At 38.7% G+C, this 19508-nt stretch overlaps 1 protein-coding gene across 4 annotated transcripts in view; it reads left to right on the forward strand.

Annotated features, from left to right (window-relative positions):
• The window catches only part of ABCA13 (ATP binding cassette subfamily A member 13), a 446251-nt gene that overhangs the window by 61999 nt on the left and 364744 nt on the right, over positions 1–19508 (forward strand). For all 4 annotated transcript variants that reach the window (XM_035253372.3, XM_078342412.1, XM_035253370.3 and 1 more), the window contains 6 exons: positions 879–1078; positions 5667–5794; positions 6598–6698; positions 6949–7116; positions 9330–9535; positions 10603–10742. In XM_035253372.3, coding sequence (XP_035109263.3) covers positions 879–1078; positions 5667–5794; positions 6598–6698; positions 6949–7116; positions 9330–9535; positions 10603–10742 — 943 coding nt within the window. The remainder of the gene's footprint in view (positions 1–878; positions 1079–5666; positions 5795–6597; positions 6699–6948; positions 7117–9329; positions 9536–10602; positions 10743–19508) is intronic.

Raw genomic sequence — 19508 nt, forward strand, 5'->3', positions numbered from 1 at the left:
GTTTCACAGCTTTGTGCTTCTTGAGGAGGGTTTGGAGACTGTGAGGCAGAGCTCTCATGGCAGTCACTTCCCATTTGGTTTATCAGACTTTGCCATCCCCATCTCATGTTTTTCCTTAAAGAACATATCTCTTTAACTTTTTTCCCCCCTAGTATGTGTCATTGATAAAGGCTAAATCTCAAATAGTGGACAAAACATCATTAAAAATATATAGGCGTTATCATCCGCTATATGGTACTAAAGTCATCCAGCACTAAAATAATCACGGGACAGTGCTGAAATGATTGGCCTCCAGTGGTCTAGTGGTTACCCTTGCTTTGTGCATTATCTGGGTAAAATAACTCATGGTTATTTAATATGTAGTTAGCACACATATGTGTACATCATGCACCTCCCTATGCTATCAGGCTTGGGCAAGAATGATCTATTTTGGTATAATGTTGATGATAAACCACATTGCTAATTGACATCAGTATCATCCTCCCCATGTCCATGTCATAAAATGGCACTTAGTATATATGTATTAACTTTGGTATATATTTAAAAATATGCAAATATACTTAATGCCATCCTAAATATGTCAGTTTAGGTTTTAAATTATATTTCATTTGTTTTAGGGTGTATGTTATTCCTGTCTCTCTTTTTTTTTATCTTGGGAGAATAAAGAGAAATAAGGCAGAGATTATAAAGTTGTGTGCATCCATTGTTGCAACATGAAATCTTTAATTTCTGAGTAGAAATTAAATCATAATGCAATTGCTAACAGATATTCTGATTAAAAAAAAAAAAGATTGGCTGTCTCTTGTATTTCTTAACTAAATATTATTCTTTCCAGTTTGCTATTATTAATGCTAGTATTTTTGTTTCCAAATTTGTAGGTGTTTGATCAGTGGCAACAGGGCAGCCTGCTTCAGAAGACACTCAGAGGCCTGGGCTACAGTCTGGAGGCTCTCAGGAATCAGTTTGAAGAAGAGAGTAAGCCCCAGAAGGTGGTGGAAGCTCTGCACACTGTGCTGCTCTTCCTGAATGAGAACTTGACAGCAGATGGCCCAAAAGATAATCGCACATTTCCAAAGATGTAAGGCATATTTCCCTGTTTGATTATTGATTAGGTAGATGGCACTGAATTTTAAAGAGAGAATAATGATACTGTTAAAAACACATTCTGTAAACTACAGCTAGACAATAAACTTCAAGTTATCAAAGGCTTTCATTGTGGACTATCGCCTGGATAGAACTTTTTGCAGCACTCTGGATGCCCAGTCAGAGGCTGAAATTGACCTAATATGGGAGCAATATTTGAGGAGGTGTCAGTTTCCTGGATTTTGGATTGTATGTCTTTGGCATTTGTTTAAAATGCATAAATACATTTCAGAGGCATTTTTGTATGCAGAACTAGTTTACATGAGTAGCTGTTTTCCTAGAATCTTCCTCCTGGAAAAATATGTTTATATATTTACTTAAAGATTTTGTGTAGTTGAAGTGTTTACATAAGGTCCAGAAATATTTTAGAAGTAGGAATTTGTGGAACTTGTTTCTTCCTTTTTAAGATACCTACAATTTATTCACCAAAGTAGCTGACTGCATCTTTTTCCTCAGTAGGTGTGGCAGTTTGTAGTAACGCAAATCTTATTATCCTTCTGAAGTTAAGGCTCTCCTTGGAAAAGAACAATATGGTTTCTCAATATTATCTCAAAAATGTTCATTTCAAACCAGCTCAAAACAAACTGTTGCTCTCTGCGTACCAGGAAGGAGAGTTGAGATGACAGAATTGGATGGGACCGCGTTGTGTTATTATGATTACTTAACAAATAGCAATTCTAAACACTTCCAGTTTTTTTCACATTTTCTGGAACTGTTAGCAAACAGGATCTTGCTTTTGAAGGCCCTGTTTCCTAACTTTTACTTAAGAGATGTTCTGGGGCATGAATTGCTGGTGCTAGAGACGGCAGTACAGTTTCCTATCAGGGCCATAAAAGCTGTAGGAGGATGGTCACAGGGAGCCAGCAAGGATGCCTTGAAGTGATCTAGGCAAAGGGCAGGGACAAAACATTTGTCTTAAATAAACAAATGCCGGGACATTGCATTGGGGATGTTGAAAACCTCCCTGCTGGTCTGTTACTTAATGAACATTAATAGAAGCACCACATTAAGTCACCATTATTATCCTACATGCCTCGAACTTCCCCTGGCACTTTAGCCTAGGATTCTGCCTGCTCTGTGCCAGGCCAGGGGATTGAACTGGAAGCTCTACCTGGCTCTTAGTCCTACAGAGATTGGGGAAGCTGAAGACTACATCACACTCTTAGTACAAAGCTAGGACAACCTGCATTCTTCTGTCCCCATATATAATTTCCACACATTCTCAGTGCCAGGAAGATGAGGCCCAAACAATGGCTTTGCTGTCCATCTGCTCTGTGTGTGTGTGTGTGTGTGTGTGTGTCTGTGTGTGTTTGAGACAGAGCGAGACTCTGTCTTCCAGGCTGAAGTGCAATGGCATGATATTGGCTCATTGTAGCCTTCACCTCCTGGGTTCAAGTGATTGTTTTGCCTCAGGCCCCTGAGGAGCTATTACAGGCATGCCATCATGCCCAGCTAATTTTTGCATTTTTAGTAGAGACACAGTTTCACCATGTTGGCCAGGCTGGTCTTAAACTCCTAGCCTCAAGTGATCTGCCCTCTTCAGTGTCCCAAAGTGCGAGAATTCCAGGTGTGAGCCACGAAGCCTGGCCCGAAGCCTCCATTTGTATTTGGATACTGCTTTTGTTGCATGTAATAGAAAACTGCCACCTCTTGGCTGTTACAGCTTTGGCCCTTCTGTTGGCTTCCCTGTGGAATGGACTCCTAGCTTGGTAATGGCGTTGCTAGATGATTGCTAAGGCCCTCACTAGATTTTAGTTCCTTGGTTTGCTGGAGACTTGGCACACAACTGCCCAATGGCAGAACTGTCTTCGTTTGTTAAGAAGGAATCATCTGTCCCTGCTTGTTAGACTGCTACCGGGATCAACAGAGACCCCCGTGCTGAGATGCTTCACGCTCTGAGTGGATGCCCTAAAACATCAGTCACTGCCACCAAAATCTGCTAATCTCTCTTTCTAAATCCACCCCTCTATTCCGCCATCCTTCTTCTCTTTACAAATTCACTGATTTTCCTACCTGGGTGTGAGATGGCACTTCATACCTATCTTCAAGACTAATCCCTTTTGTTAATTCTATTATTTTCAAAGTAAATTTTTTTTCTCTTAGTTTTGCATGGAGTCATGAATCCCATCCCAGTAGGTACTAGTGTGTGTGTGTGTGTGTGTGTGTGTGTGTGTGTGAGCTATTCTAATTGTTTTCTCCTCTGTGTTGTGTGGTTTCTTATCTACCATTCCCATGGCACAAATTCTCTCCTCTGTTTTGCCTCCTAAGCATTTGCTGAGTGCCTCCTTCTCTACCTTAGTATTTTATTGTTCTACATGTTGATATATCTATTAAGTCCTTTGTGAAGTTTAATCCTTGTTTCTTTGATTCAGTATTTCAAATAAAGCAGTCACTTGTCTTCAGCTCTTTTTTTTTTTTTTCGAGACAGTGTCTCACTCTGTTGCCCAGACTGTAGTGCAGTGGGCAGTGGCATGATCTTGGCTCACTGCAACGTCGGCCTCTCAGGCTCAAGCAATTCTCCTGCCTCAGCCTCTTGAGTAGCTGGGATTACAGGCACACACCACTACTGCCCGGCTAATTTTTGTATTTTTAGTAGAGAAGGGGTTTCACCATGTTGGCCAGGCTGGTCTTGAACTCCTGACCTCAAATGATTCACCTGTCTCAGCCTCCCAAATGCTGGAATTAACGGGCATGAGCCATCACACCTGGCTGCCTTCAGCCTTCTTTAAATCTTTCTGAGAATCATAATGCATTCTTAGCAGAAAACTGTGTATCTTTTATCATTAGCTTTGGTCCAGGAAACCCCATTCCTTTTTTCCTACCCTGTCTCCATAGCCAATTGTTTGCATCTTTTTTTCTTCCTAAGCCACATGTTCACTTAAAAGAAATGGAAATCACACCAGGCCCTCAGTTTTGTACTGAGTTCTTTGTGTCATTATAGACTGCCTCTTCTTCTCCAGGTTCTGCCTGGTTCCTGCCCACGTCCCTGCAGTCAGGGTGGCTGAGGTGTGGGAGCTCTTCACCCAGGCTCTAGCAGATAGCATGGATTTTGGTCAGGCGAGGACTCACAGAGGTTCCTCCGGACCCTCCAGTGAGGACTCACCCTTCAATGTCACACATTGCTGTGAAGTGTCTGTTCACAGATGTGGGGGGAATAGTCCCTAGGGTCTGGCCGTGTGTTACCCTTACTTATCAGAACTTAAAGATACTCGACAGCAAGATCCAGATTCCAAGTCATGCAGCATTTCTTTTTTCCCTGGGGAAAATAAAATAATCTTCTTCCCACTTTCTCGTTCTTTCCAAGAGCCACTCTGCTTCCTTCTCAGTGTAACCCAAAAAGTCAGAACAACGACTAACCTAAGACCACTCATTCTGCAGATGGCCTGTTCCAAAAGCCATGCTTCCAGCTTCACACTAGTACAAAGTGTCAGGAATCTGGTCAGCAGCCAGAAAACCCAAGCATGAGGATGTGATGGAGCAGTTGCTCTACCTTGTAGGGTGATGACATGGGGGTGGGTACCTCTTCCTGCTGGTGTCTTGTAGGAGAATTATCACTGGGGCCTTGCTCACTCTCTCTATACCCTCTACAGTGGTCAGGTCCATCAGCTCTCCAGCTAGAGAATAGCAGCAACTATTTATCAAGCCTGTGTTCATCCCCAAACTATCAAGGTGCTGGGAAGAGACTGACCACTATGGGACAGAAGTCCAAATGGACACTGGGGGCTCAAAGCTGTGGCACGCCTCCCGCCAGTGGAATATTCTGCTTAGGCTTCAAGTAGCTCAACCCTTTCTGCTTTTCTCTTTTTGTGGCTTGCCTTCTTTTATGGGTGAGGATTCCATGCAGTTCCTCAAAGACACAGAAAGCTTGGACTCGTCTGCTCTGGGAAGTTCTGCCCATGGTGTGGCTGTGTCTTGCTCCTCCCTCTCCCGTATTTATTCCCATTTCAGGTTCTTCACATTATTAAACTCATTTTCTTTCCAGCTCCTCTCTCAGTTATTTCTTCCCTGTCTGGAGCCCGTTAGTCTGACACTCCGAGGACTATTTGTATTGAGCTGCTTGGCTCTTCAGTCTTCCTTTGACCTTGGAGAATCCTACAGGCATTGCTAATTGGCCCAAGTTGGTACCACTGTGATGGTCCTGTACACCACCACATACCATCTCTATATTTTGAAACTTTTCTCAAAATATTTTTCTGCATCTCATTAACTTCAAGGCAAATGTTTTTAGATCCCATGTGAAACTTTATCCTAACCCTCACTTCTTTTAGATACTACTAGGAATATGCTTTTGCATTTTGGGGTAAATGTTTAATCCATATTCAGTACCAAAAGCATCTCCAAATCAGCTGATTTAAACAATGCAATTTGTCAAGAATCTGGTTGTGTGATGAAGTGAGACTTTCAGTCTGTGAACACACTTCTCAAAGCAGTGGAATATTTTCCTTTGAATGGAATTTTTATTTCCCTAGTTTGTACTTTGAACTACTTTTCATTTTATTTCATTTATTTATTTTTGCCCTCAGATTACAGCATCTCTTGAAATTGCAGAGCATGCTGCAAAACCTGCCCCAGTGGCCGGCACTGAAGAGATTTCTTCAGCTTGATGGAGCTCTCAGAAATGCAATAGCTCAGAATTTACATTTTGTCCAAGGTAAGCTAGTTCTGGTGTTATTTGTCCCTGACTCACTAAGTGTAAACGTGAAATTTATTGGAAAATGGACTTGAAACTGCCTGACAACATTGTAAAGTTGAAGATAAGTTGGCTGGTGTTGAGTGCAGATTTATGCTTCGCTCTGATGCCTTCTAGGGAATTTAAAATATGGCACACCAAGGCTAAATAAACAATGAGGGCACAGTGAAGAGCGCATCCTTGATGTGGCCTGTGACAAGCAGTGTCCTAGGGCTGGGTTGACTTTCATATTCACAGCAGCATCCGTGGTTGTCAGGCTGGAAAGGAACCAGAGTGCACTGTGAATAAGCGAATCTTTTGTATTCTGTTCCTTCTACCACCTCCTGTTGCTGCTGCTCCTTGGTGTCTGGTAGGGATAGCATGTTTCCTGTGGGTTTATAGAATGCCCTTCTCTAAACTTCCTTGACTATGCTGAGCGTTATTTCCTTTGCCCTCTTCCGAGGAAGTCAGGTTTACACTTTTGCTCCCATGGGCTGCTGCCTTTGCATTTTCTCTGGGAGGAGAGGGAAAAAATGAGGGGGATGTTACTTTAGAAGCAAAACTCTTCTGTAACTAAAAACACATGCTCATGAGTCTTCAGAAAGGATAAAATGATTTACAATGACTTCTGTTTTCCTTTCTGAGGAAGAGAATAAAATATATAATAATGGGTCAAGTTTTTTTTTAAAAAAACTATGTGTTCAGAATTCAGTTTCTTGATTTGTGGCCATGTATAGAAGTAGCCTACCTTAGGTGAATAATAAATGAATTTGTCTATTTTGCAGAAGTCCTCATTTGCCTGGAGACATCAGCTAATGATTTTAAACGGTTTGGACTTGACCAATTGAAAATGGAAAAGGATGTGTTCTTTTGGGAGCTAAAGCAGGTAAAGCACAGCAAAGAATTGTAAATAAATAATTTTAATAAAACATTCAAGAAGCTCATGCAATATTCAATTTTGCTCCTGTTGTGAATTGTGCTAGCAAAATAAAGAGAACAATATGTAGGTTTCCAAAACTTTATGTTGTGTTTAAAATGTTTGTCATTGCTTATTATATTTGCAGTTCTTGAGCCCAGGAAGAGGGTATCTAAGCCTTTCTAAATGTTACTCCTTTCCATTCTTATTAATCTTTTAGATGTTGACAAAGAATGCTCTCTGCTCAAATGGTCATTTGTCTGAGAAGGAGATCTTCTTGCCCTCTGGAAACTCCAGCATATGGGTTGGTTTCCAGGGACTGTTGTGCTATTGTAACTCCTCCAAGATCAGTGTTTTAAACAAGCTACTTGGTTCAGTGGAGGATGCTGTAAGTATTCTACCATCTTAGCTCTCAGAGCACCAGTAAACTCATTTTTGAGATTACATTCACCAAAGGTGCTAATATTTAACCCGGAGTTTCGATGAGGAAAATGTCGCCACGAGCCCATGAACTTAAAGGAAGCTGGCTCTCTGAACTCCAGCTGCCCTTCAGTGCTGACCCTCCTGTCTGACTGTTTGAAAGGTTGTATGCCACCCACCTGGCCAAAACCTACTTGAAATTCCTCAAACTTTCAAACCATGCCATTTCTGCTTTTCTGGCTTGCTGGCTCCTTGATCTGCTTCATACTTGGCTGCACATTCTAACAAAAGTAGAGGAATCTTTCTGGTGATCAGTCAATCCCAGCAAAACTGTGGCTTTGAGTGGTCACAGGCTTTAAAAGTCATGTTCTTCTCATGTAAAACTGCCAAGGACAATGAGCTACCTCTATTGAGTGCCCAAGTGGCACTGTAGAATGTTGAGCAATTTGTTTGGAAAGATTATTTTGTCAAGTTCTAGCCCATATTCTTCTTAATGAGAGTTAAAAATACAGTATTTATATTTTTAGAATTCATTTTTCTCTCTCAGTATTACCTATTTTATTTTTTAATATCCTTCCTTATATACCATGGAAATAAAACCAGTGAAATGAAATTAGTGAAATATAAATAATGTCACAGCAAAATGAAAATTGAGATCGTAATTGCATAGTGTGTATAATTCAATCAGTTGTTTCTTAGCATCTACTTTGGGCATGATGGTATGCGGAAGGGAGTACAAACATGAAGAAGACACTATTTTGGTAGAGAAGGGCAAACAGTAATGAGACCCTTGGAACTCAGCATCTAAGAGTCTTCCCAAATAAGTTAATGAGCCTTAGATGAGCCGTAAGCAAAGAGAAGTCAGGAGGGGATGCTAGGCAGACAGCAAAGTGTATGTGAAGGGCTGGGTATGGTGGCTCATGCCTGTAGTCCCAGCACTTTGGGAGGTCTAGGTGGGCAGATCATTTGAGCCCCGGAGTTTAAGACCAACCTGGGAAACATGGCTAAACTCCATCTCTACAAAAACAAAAACAAAAATTAGCCAGATGTGGTGGCATTTGCCTATAGTATCAGCTACTCAGGAGGCTGAGGTGGGAGAATTGCTTGAGCCCGGCAGGTCAAGGCTGTAGTGAGCCATGATCACACCATTGCACTCCAGCTTGGGTGACAGAGTGAGACCCTATCTAAGAAAAGAAGAAAGAAAATAAAAAAATAAAGAAGAAAAGTGTATATGAATGCATGCAGGCACAGAAAACATTACCTGTTTGCAAATATCTTTCTTGCTACTGGATAGCAGCTCTTTCCTGGCAGAAATCTCACCCCAAATTTTATCTGTAAAGCTTAACTTATAGCCTCATGTAAAGCATGGAGCTATATATTTATAGGTCCCATATACATGAGATACCCTTTCTAATGATGCCTAGGATACATATCACTAACAAATCACCCTAAAGCTTAGTAACCTAAAACAAAACACATTCTGTTTTCTCTCTTCTGACTCTGGGTCTGGGCTCAGAGGGGTGGTTCTTTTGATGTTCTTACTAGACATCATTCATGTAGTTGCAGTCAGATGGCTGTGGGGGCTGGAGTCTGGTCAGCTGGGACACTGAGATGAAGGCCTCTCATTCTCCTCTCAGACTCAAGGTGTCTCTTCTCCAGGTAACCTCTTCGTGTGGCCTTTCAGCAGGGTAGCCAGACTTCTGACAAGGCTATCCAGGGATCCCCCAAACAAGCAAGAACAGGCAGGGAGGGAGAGCAGGAGCTGCCACTCAGAGAAGGTAGACCTGGAATTGGCACAGTTCACTTCTGCCGCATTTTATAGGATCATGTCAGCCAGAACTCAGCCTAGAATAATTGTAGAAGGTGGTACTAACAAGGAGACTCTCAGGGGGTCTGGGTCACAGGCTACTTGTCGCTACTAGCTAACACAGATGGCTATGACACTGGGTCGCATCCTACTTTATTATTGAATTAGGTTTTATTTTGGGACATATTAACTTGAACATGAGTAAAAATTCAAGTCTAGAACTATAACTTACTTACCATGCCAAAGGGCATGATTTTTGATGTATAGTTTGAGTGGACCCTTTGTTAAGCGGTACAAGGTAAAGGCTGTATCTCAAATACTCACATTTGAATTGGTTTATTTGTTATAAGGAATTATCTTCTTTTCCTGTTAAGGATCGTATTTTGCAAGAGGTCATTACTTGGCACACAAGCCTGCCAGTTTTAATACCGGAAGAATATTTAGACTGGCGGGAACTTCAGATGCAGCTGTCAGAAGCAAGCCTTTCCTGTACTCGGCTCTTCCTGCTGCTAGGAGCTGATCCCTATCCTGAGAATAGTGTCTTTTCTAGTGACTGTAAGCACCAGCTTCTCTCCATAGTGTAAGTACCTGTTTGGTGAAAAACTTATAAACAAATTAGACATCAAAATGATTTCAACTGCCCTTTCTACACAGATGATAGATAGATCACTATGGTAGATTATATTTCTTTTTTTTTTTTCTTTCTTTTTTTTTTTTTGAGATGGAGTTTTGCGCTTGTTACCCAGGCTGGAGTGCAATGGTGTGATCTTGGCTCACGGCAACCTCTGCCTCCTGGGTTCAGGCAATTCTCCTGCCTCAGCCTCCTGAGTAGCTGGGATTACAAGCATGCACCACCATGCCCAGCTAATTTTTTGTATATTTTTTAGTAGAGATGGGGTTTCATCATGTTGACCAGGATGGTCTCGATCTCTTGAGTTTGTGATCTACCCGCCTTGGCCTCCCAAAGTGCGGTAGATTATATTTCTAAAAGAAAGAGGTTCAATATATTTTAAAAATATTAACCTACTGGTATTGTTGGAAAGCATCTAAAAACTGTAAAATATTAAACAGTTCCCTTAATTTAACCACTGACTTAATCTTTCATAAGAAATCGAGGATCTCTGTGAAGTCCAAGGTGTGCGCGTGATTGAAGTTCTTCTTTCCCTCATTACTCAGAAAGCACGCATTGACTACCAGTGGGAAGGAGCTTCTCTTGGGAGCTGTAACTCTACAGAAAATTTGCCTCGTTTTTATTTTATAACTCTGTCTACTATATATGTAATGAGTTTCCATTTTCCTTGACTTCTAGGAAGTTCTTTGTCAACTATGTCAAATAGGGAATATATATTTTCTTAACCTAAAGTTTACTTCCTGTTACGGCCTTTAATTTCCCTTCTTTTTTCCTTCTTATTTTGTCTTATATTTTATGTATTCTCATAAATTGCTTTTCCTCATTTTTCAAATTAAGGTAGAGGAGTTTGTAAACAAACTAAAAAAAATAATAGAGCTATTGGAAAGATTCTGTTTCCTTACATAAGTGGACTGCCATACATTTGCATATATTTGTTTTTAGATAAATTTATAATGATCTGTCATCTGCAAGATAATTTTTAAATTTAATTTTCTCTGGATTCTTTATGACTGCAGGATATTTCATACACTTGAAAAAGTACAATTTTCCCTGGAACAAGCATATTATTGGAAAGCCTTTATAAAGTTTATCAGGAAGACTTGCGAAATGGCTCAATATGTAAATATGCAAGAGAGTTTCCAGAACAGACTATCAGGTAAGTCAGTAGCCTAACTACAGGAAGGGGAATCTTCTCCTCTTTAGTGAGGTGACATGATTTCCTGAGAGTCTATCCTATTTAACAAAGCGGTGCTTAATATGGTGGATTTCCAAGCACAATTTGGCATTGTGATTACTTCGTACAATTTTTTCTCATCGATTACAGCAAGACTTACCAGAAGTCCTTGTTTGAGTGAGCCACGTTGTCCCTGCAGTATTTCTAATAGTGAATCCTTTTACTCTCAAAACTGTACTAGTTTGGATGATAAATACTTCTATATGTAGACTCGGTGAATCCTTTTACTCTCAAAACTGTACTAGTTTGGATGACAAATACTTCTATATGTAGACTCATCATGATCCTACTCATAACAGTCCAGATTTTCTGCTGTGGACCTTCTCACTTTACTCAGCATTAAGACTGCTGCTCACACTGGCGACAACATCCCATGCTCCTTTAGAAGAAAACTCAGGGCCGGGCGCGGTGGCTCACACCTGTAATCCCAGCACTTTGGGAGGCCGAGGCGGGTGGATCACAAGGTCAAGAGATCGAGACCTTCCTAGTCAACATGGTGAAACCCCGTCTCTACTAAAAATACAAAAAATTAGCTGGGCATGGTGGTGCGTGCCTGTAATCCCAGCTACTCGGGAGGCTGAGGCAGGAGAATTGCCTGAACCCGGGAGGCGGAGGTTGCGGTGAGCCGAGATCGCGCCATTGCACTCCAGCCTGGGTGACAGAGTGAGACTCTGTCTCAAAAAAAAAAAAAAAAAAAAAAGAAAAGGAAAGAAAGGAGGGAAGGGAGGCACGGAGGAAGAGAGGAGGGAGGAAGGGAGGAAGGGAGGAAGCTGAAAAGGAAAGAGATGAGCTGTTAACATAATAACAAATAAATATATTTGGTCTAGGCCATTGTTCCTTGGCACATTGCTCCTAAGACCCTTGGAATATAGGAAGTGGTGTCTTTTTGTATGCTAATGAATGACTGGTGACTAGGGGCTGCTGGATAGCTTCAGAATGGGGGCTGATTGTCAGGGGAACCAACCCTGTTATTAGAAGGTTGGAACTTCCAGGTTCTCCCTCCTCTCATTCCCTTACCTTCCCTCTAACCTTTAGGTAAAGGAGAGAGGGAGGGAGGTTGAGTTGATCACTAATGGCCAATGATTTAATATATCATGCCTACATAAAAAAGCTTCCATAAAAACCCGAAAGGACGGTGTTCAGAGTATTTTTAGGTTGATGAGCACATGGAGGTGCTGGGAGGGTGGCAGGCCTAGAGAGAGGATAGAAGCTCCATCCCCCGCTGCCCCATAACTTGCCCTACGTATTTCTTCCATTTGCTGTCCCTAAATTACATCTGCTTAGTAAACCAGAAACCTAGTAAGCAAACTGTTTTTCTGCATTCTGTGATCTGTACTAGCAAATTATTGAACACAATGAGAGGCTCATGCAAATTTTGATTTATAGCCAGTTGGTCAGAAGTCAGAAGGGAGACCTGGACTTGGGTTGGGATCTGAAGTAGGGGCAGTCTTGTGGGACCGAAGCCTTAACCTGTAGGATCTGATGCTAATTCCAGGTAGATAGTGACAGAATTGAATTTAATTTCTGGATTAGTGCCAATTAGTACCAACAGAGAAGTGGAGAATTGCTTATTGTGGAAGAACCCACACATATGGTCACAGCAGTGTTGGAAGTGTTGACTATAGAGAAAAACAGTGTTTTCTTTTTTTTTTTTGAAACGGAGTTTCACCATGTTGACCAGGATGGCCTTGATCTCTTGACCTTATGATCCACCCGCCTCGGCCTCCCAAAGTGCTGGGATTACTGGCTTGAGCCACCGTGCCCGGCCTCCTTTCTTTCTTTTTTCTCCTAATTGCTGTGGCTTGAGCTTCCAGTACTCTGTTGAATACCAGTGACAAAAGTGGCACCCTTGCCTTGTTTCTGCCTGAAGCAGGAACACTTCGTCTTTTACTATTGAGTATGCTGTTTCCTGGGAGCTTTTCATTATGGTTTTATTATGTTGAGGGAGTGTTCTATTCCTAGTTTGTTAAGTGTTATGGAAGGGTGTTAAATTTTGTCAATTTTTTTTGTGTGCCTCAATTGAGATGACTACGTGTTTTCTTTCCTTCATTCTGTTAGTATGGTATATTGCATTGACTTATTTTTGTGTATTGAACCATCTTTGCATTATAAGAATAAATGCCACTTGTTCATGATGTATAATCCTTTTAATTCTCTTTTTTTTGTTTTTGCTATTGAGTTCTGTTTTTGTTTTGTTTTATGCTTGTATTCATTTTTTATTTTCATAGATTTTGGGGGAACAAGTGGTGTTTGGTTACATGAATTTCTTTAGTGGTGATTTCTGAGATTTTGGTGCACTCATCACCCGAGCAGTATACACTATACCCAATTTGTAGTCTTTTATCCCTCACCCCCCTGCCACCCTTCCCCAAACCTCCAAAGTCCACTGTATCACTCTTATGCCTTTGCATCCTTATCACTTAGCTCCCACTTATGAATGAAAACATACAATATTTGGGGTTTTCCATTCCTGAGTTACTTCGTTTGGAATAATGGTCACTCATTCCATCTACAGCAAATGCCATTATTTTGTTCCTTTTCATGGCTGAGTAGTATTCCATGGCATGTATATACACCACAATTTCTTCATCCATTCATTGACTGATTGGCATTAGAGCTGATTCCATATTTTTGCAATTGTGAATTATGCTGCTGTAAACATTTTGCTATTGAATTCTATTTGCTAGCATTTTGTTGAGTTTTTGCATCAGTGTTTATCAGGGATATTGGTCTATGCTTTTCCTTTCTTGTGCTGTCTTTGTCTGGCTTTGGTCTCAGGGTAAAGCTGACCTCATAACATTTGAAAGTTCTTTTTTCTTCATTATTTTGGAAGAATTTGAGGAGGATTGGTGTTAATTTTTCTTTAAATATTTGGTAGAATTTACCAGTGAAGCTATTTGGGTTCTGGGATTTTGATGGTTGGAAGATTTTTATTACTAATTCAAGCTCCTTCCTAGTTCTTAGTCTGTTCTGATTTTCTAGGTAGATGAATTATTCTAGGATCTTACCCACTTCCCCTAGGTTATCTAATTTTTTGATATGCAGTTGTTTATAGTATTCTCTAGTAATCCTTTTTATTTCTATAAACCAGTTGTAATGCCCTTTTTATGTATATTATTGTAGTTATTGGAGTCTTCTCATGTTTTCCTTTGTCAATCCAGCTAATAATTTGTCAATATTGTTGATCTTTTAAAATAATCAACTTTTGGGTTTGTTGATTCTCTCTTCTATATTTCCTTTATCTCTGTTCTAATGATTAGTAGTTCCTTACCTTTGCTAGCTTTGGACTTAGTTTGTTCTCTTTCTGCATCCTTAAGGCGTAAAGTTAAGTTAATAGTTTGTGATCTTTTTTAAAAAAATATAAACATTCACACCTTTATATGTCCCTCTTAGTGCTATTTCCCCTGTGTCTTATTAAGTTTTGGTATGTTGTGTTTTATTTTCAATTATCTCACAACAGTTTCTAATTTTCCTTGTGATTTCTTCTTTGACCTATTTGTTTGGGAGTGTATTACTGAATTTCCCCAAATTTTCCAGTTTTGTTTCTACTATTAATTTCTAGTTTTATTCGATTGTAATAAGAAAATGCACTTTGTATTATTTCAGTCTTTTAAAATATATTAAGACTTGTTTTGTAGCCTAATGAATGTACAGTTTATCCTGGAGAATGTTCCATGTAGACTTGAGAAAAATGTGTATTGTGCTCCTGTTGAGTGGAGTGTTTTGTACATGTTTGTTAGGTCTATTTTTTTCTGTAGTGTTGTTCAATTTCTCTATTTCCCTTTTCTTACTGACATTTTGTATGGTTGTTATGTATATTACTAAAAGTGGGGTGCTGAAGTTTCCTTGTATTATAGTATAACTTTTATTTTTCTCTTCCATTTTGTCAGTGTTTGCTTCATTTATTTAAGAGCTCTGATGTTTGGTGCATAGACTTATTTTATCTGTTTTGGTTACTTGATTCTTTTATCATTACATAATGTCCTTCTTTGTCTCTTGAACAGTTTTTGACTTAAAGTCTATTTGTGTAATGTTGGTATAGATGCCTTATTTCCTTTTGGTTACTGTTTTCATGAAATATCTTTTATCACTCTTTCTATGTTGATTTATGTGTGTCCTTAGAGCCAAAGTGCTTGAAGACAGCATGAAGTTGGATCCTATATTATCATTTATTATACTAATTTGTATCTTTAGATAGGGGAACTTAATCCATTTGCATTTAAAGTAATTATTGATAGGGAAAGATTTACTTTTGCCGTTTGACTTTTGTTTTTTGACTGTCTTACTGCTTTCTTATCCTGCATTGCCTACATTACTCCCTTTTTAGTGTGTGTTTAATTGACTTAATGATTTGGTTCCCTTTTCATTGCCCTTTGTGTGTATTTAGATACATATTTTATGCTCTATAAAAGTTGTGAAGATATAAACCAAAATTACAATAATAGGTTTGTATATTTGTTCATATATTAATCTTTACTGGAAAACTTTATATAGTTGAATGGCTTTATGTTACTGCCTAATACCTTTTTGTTGGATGCATAGATTTAAAATATTTTTCCCCATTCTGTAGGTTGTCTGTTTACTTGGTTAATAATTTCTTGTGCTGTTGCATAAGTATTTAATACAGGATCAATATTAAAGCATACATTCCTTGGTGTGTCATGAACCATACAATTTGTGCCAAGTGCTTTAGAGATAAAACTCGTTTTAGGTTTCTACAGGGAGAGGCACCACAACTAATGGGAGAGAGTTACAAGGGCCTAAATTAGCCTTCAAAGGTCAAATACATATTTATGTTTTTAAAATTTGTTTTTAATTTGCATCAAATTAGTACCTAGTATGTTAAATTTAAGATGTCAAATATAAGACAAAATGAAAAACAGAAGTCCTCTGCCCTACACCTCTCCAAATTTAATTTTTGAGAGGCAGACTCATTCAGTTCAGGACTTGTACTTTTTTATTTATAAGTAATATGCCTCTACCACTAATCCTTGACTTTTTATATGAGCTATTATTTATTGACTTTCCACTGTGTAAAGCGAGGACCACTTCTCTTACATGCTCCTCTTTTCCTTGCATATTTCCCCTCTACCATCTTACCAATGTAGTTTAATCACATTTTTGTTAATTCAATGCAGCAGCCTTAGAGTGCCATGTCTACATTAATAGTGTTCATTTCTTAATTTTATGGGGACCAGGATCACATATTCTTTCTTGTATACTATTCTATTTTTCTTGAGTTAATAATTGTCTCATAGTTTTCATTTGATAGTTTTCTATGCATTAATCACCAATTTAACCCACACTTGCCAAACCTATACAATATTAATATGGTTAAAAATGTTAGATAATCTATAAATGTATAACTGTCTTCTGTTTTTCCTATTGGCTTAATGCTTTGTGGTCTTCATGCTCCAATTGTAGTTTTGTGGTCCCCTAGAGCTGGGGGTCGCTCTCTGGTGATTCTTTTACCTATATCCTGAAGAGTCCCTTCTCTGCTTTTCTGTGTTGGAGCTTGTTTACTGGATTCTAAGTTTTTTCTTTCTTGGTTTATACCCTTGTTCTAAAGAAGTATATCTTCCAGCAACTTTTTCAGAGAACATTTTGAAGGTAAGTGATTTTTAGAGCCTGTTTGTCTTAAAATGTCTTTTGTTTTTTACTTTCAAATTAGATTGGTAACTTAGTTGGGTGTAAAAACATAAATTTGAAATTAGTTTGCATCATGTACTGTCGTATATTGAAGCCAGTATGCCAGCATGTTGACTCTCTCAGTCTGAAACTTTAAGGCTGAGCTGATAGCTTTTAGCTATGAGAAATCCTTCTATTTACTCCAATAAGCCTGACAATTATTTTTATTTATTCTATGTCATGTCTTCAAAAAGTTTGGGAAGAACTTTAGTTTATAGTGTTCTTGTTGAAAAGCTCTTTAGATAAAATTTCTAATTTTTTAATGTAGCTTCCCCACCCCCTTTTACTTTTCGCTGGTAAACTTTAGTATTCTTTAGTATGATACTTAAAAACATTTTGGGAAATATTTTTGTATTATTTCTTTGTTAATTTCAAACCCTGCCTTTCTTTTTCTTTTTAGAAGTCCTGTTAGCCATCAGTTGAACCCCCTATATGAATTCCTAACTCTGTAATCTTTTAGGATATTTTTTCTTCTACTTTCTGGGATATTTTCTCCATTTTATTTAAAATACTTCTTTAAAGATTTTAAAAATCATATTTTTAATTTTTGATAACTTTTTCTTATTCTAAATATGTTCATTAAAATAGTTTTTTGCTCTTGTTGCATCTTTGTTTTATCACATTGAGACAGTCCTTTATTTTATAGTTTACATAAGCATTTTCTATTTCTTCTGGGTTTTTCTTTTTTTCCTTTGTGTGAGCTGTGTTTTATGTGTAAACTTTCCCCAGTTTGTAATGATTCTATACTGTTAATTCATATTTAAGAATGAGGCAGCAGAATGCTGATGGGAAGTACCATGTAAAAGGGAGTGGTTTGTAAAGTGGAAGACATCACTGAGGACAACAAGACAGTAAGCCAACCTCCCATGAAATGATCCTCAGTTATTGGCATAGTTTTTGGCACATCTTTTCTTTTAGGTAGTTCAATTTCTCCAAAGCCTACAAAACAGAATTCTTCAAATACCTGCTAACACCACACAGATGGAAAGGAATAGACCTGACTGCCAGCATTATGGGAGACAAACAAAAAATAAGATGATGAAAATATCACTGTTCAGAAATAACAGGTTAAATTAATCCCCAATATTTCCAGTAATGTTGTGACATCCATACTACCAATTGTGTCTATTACTGAAAGCTCTTTATCAGTCTGGTTTTATTTTTGCAAACTAGTCAACTTTTAGCTTTCTACTGACATAGGAGAGGAGTAGTTGCCTGGCTGGGCTGATGGAAAGTGTGTGTTAGAGTTCATTCTTGCTCAAAATTTTATTTAAACCCATCTGCATATTTTTAGTTCCAACTCTTATACTTATAGTCAGATGCTTATACCTCTAAGTTGTGAGACTTTGGGGGATTCTGTGAAGGAAGTAAACTTACTCTCTTTTGATTTCTTCTTCTTGAAGTTTAAGCTTAAACTTTTCCTTCTCTGGTATGCCATATACCCCTGGTCCATTTGCTTTCTTCCCTCTAATTCTTTCTCATCTGCTGTTGTTTCCTTTTCCATTCATTTTATCTATATGGTTATATATATTTATATTGGTCTACTCTCATTTCAGTGGTGTTTTGGCTGCACTTTTCACTGGAGATTCCACAGCTTGATAGGGGAGTCCTAAGAAAGTCCAAGATGGCAGAAAAAATATCCACATTTAGAGGTGGATGTCATCATAGAGCTCTGGTAACAGAGCTGATAACCTTTGAGTTGTTTGAACCAGAACTTGTGGAATGAGTAGAATTTGACAGGTAGCAACTGAAAGAAGTGTTCAGATACTTGCTTGGTATTGTCTCCTCAGGGACATCAGACACACAGATCATTCCATATCGAACTTTTAAATATTAAAGCTTTGAGCAAATGAATGCATCATAAAAAAATTTTGTCATCATATAGAGACATTGGTAAGGTGAGATGAATAGTAACTGAAGAAAATTAATAGACTGTATGTTTTCTTTTTTTTTTCCTTTTATTTGTTTATTTTTACATTTTATTTTACTTTAGGTCCTAGATTACATGTGCAGGTCATGCAAGGTTATTGCATAGGTGCATACTATATCCAGCATTTCTCCACGTTATCCCTCCCTACTCTTCCCACTCCCCACTGTCCCTCCCCTATCCCTCCCCAGCTGCCCCCAGTGTGTGATGCTTCTCTCCCTGAGTACATGTGTTCTCATTGTTCAACACCTGCTTATGAGTGAGAACATTCGGCTGCCCCCAGTGTGTGATGCTTCTCTCCCTGAGTACATGTGTTCTCATTGTTCAACACCTGCTTATGAGTGAGAACATTCGGTGTTTGGTTTTCTGTTCTTGTGTCAGTTTGCTGAGAATGATGGTTTCCAGATTCATCCAAGTCCCTATGAAGGACATGAACTCATCATTTTTTATGGCTTCATAGTATTCCATGGTGTATATGTGCCACATTTTCTTTGTCCAGTCTATCATTGATGACCATTTGGGTTGTTCTCTTTTGCTTGTGTTGCATGCATTGTGCACACTTGATTTGCTTACATTCTTGCTACACAAAGTGTGATCCCTGGACCAACAGTATCAACATTATCTGGATCTTGTTAGATATGTAGAATTGTGGCCCTATTTCAGACCTACTGAATCAGAATATGCATTTTAAAAACATTCCTAGATGACTTGTAAGCACAGGAAAGTTTGAGAAGCACTGGCTGTTGTTACACATTCATCATTAGGTTATACATTCTTTATTTCCTCCTTTTCCTGTTAAAACAAAACAACTGTGTATGATAAGACATGTTAAGAATGTGCTGTAATAAAGACATTATTTATTCTAGTCAATAGACTATCTTACAGTTAGTTAAATTTATGGAGTACAGTTTTATGATGCAGATAAATCATGGACTGTTTGGTGTTTTGGCAAGGGTTTTGGAAGCAGATGGATTTGGGAGCAAACATTGCATCTGACACATTCTTAATTAGTTTTTTCCTTGGCAAAATGAAAATTACATAGTTTATTGAGTTGCTATAAAGATTAATAAATA

Source organism: Callithrix jacchus, chromosome 11 (genome assembly GCF_049354715.1).
Source record: "Callithrix jacchus isolate 240 chromosome 11, calJac240_pri, whole genome shotgun sequence".
NCBI lineage: Eukaryota > Metazoa > Chordata > Mammalia > Primates > Cebidae > Callithrix > Callithrix jacchus.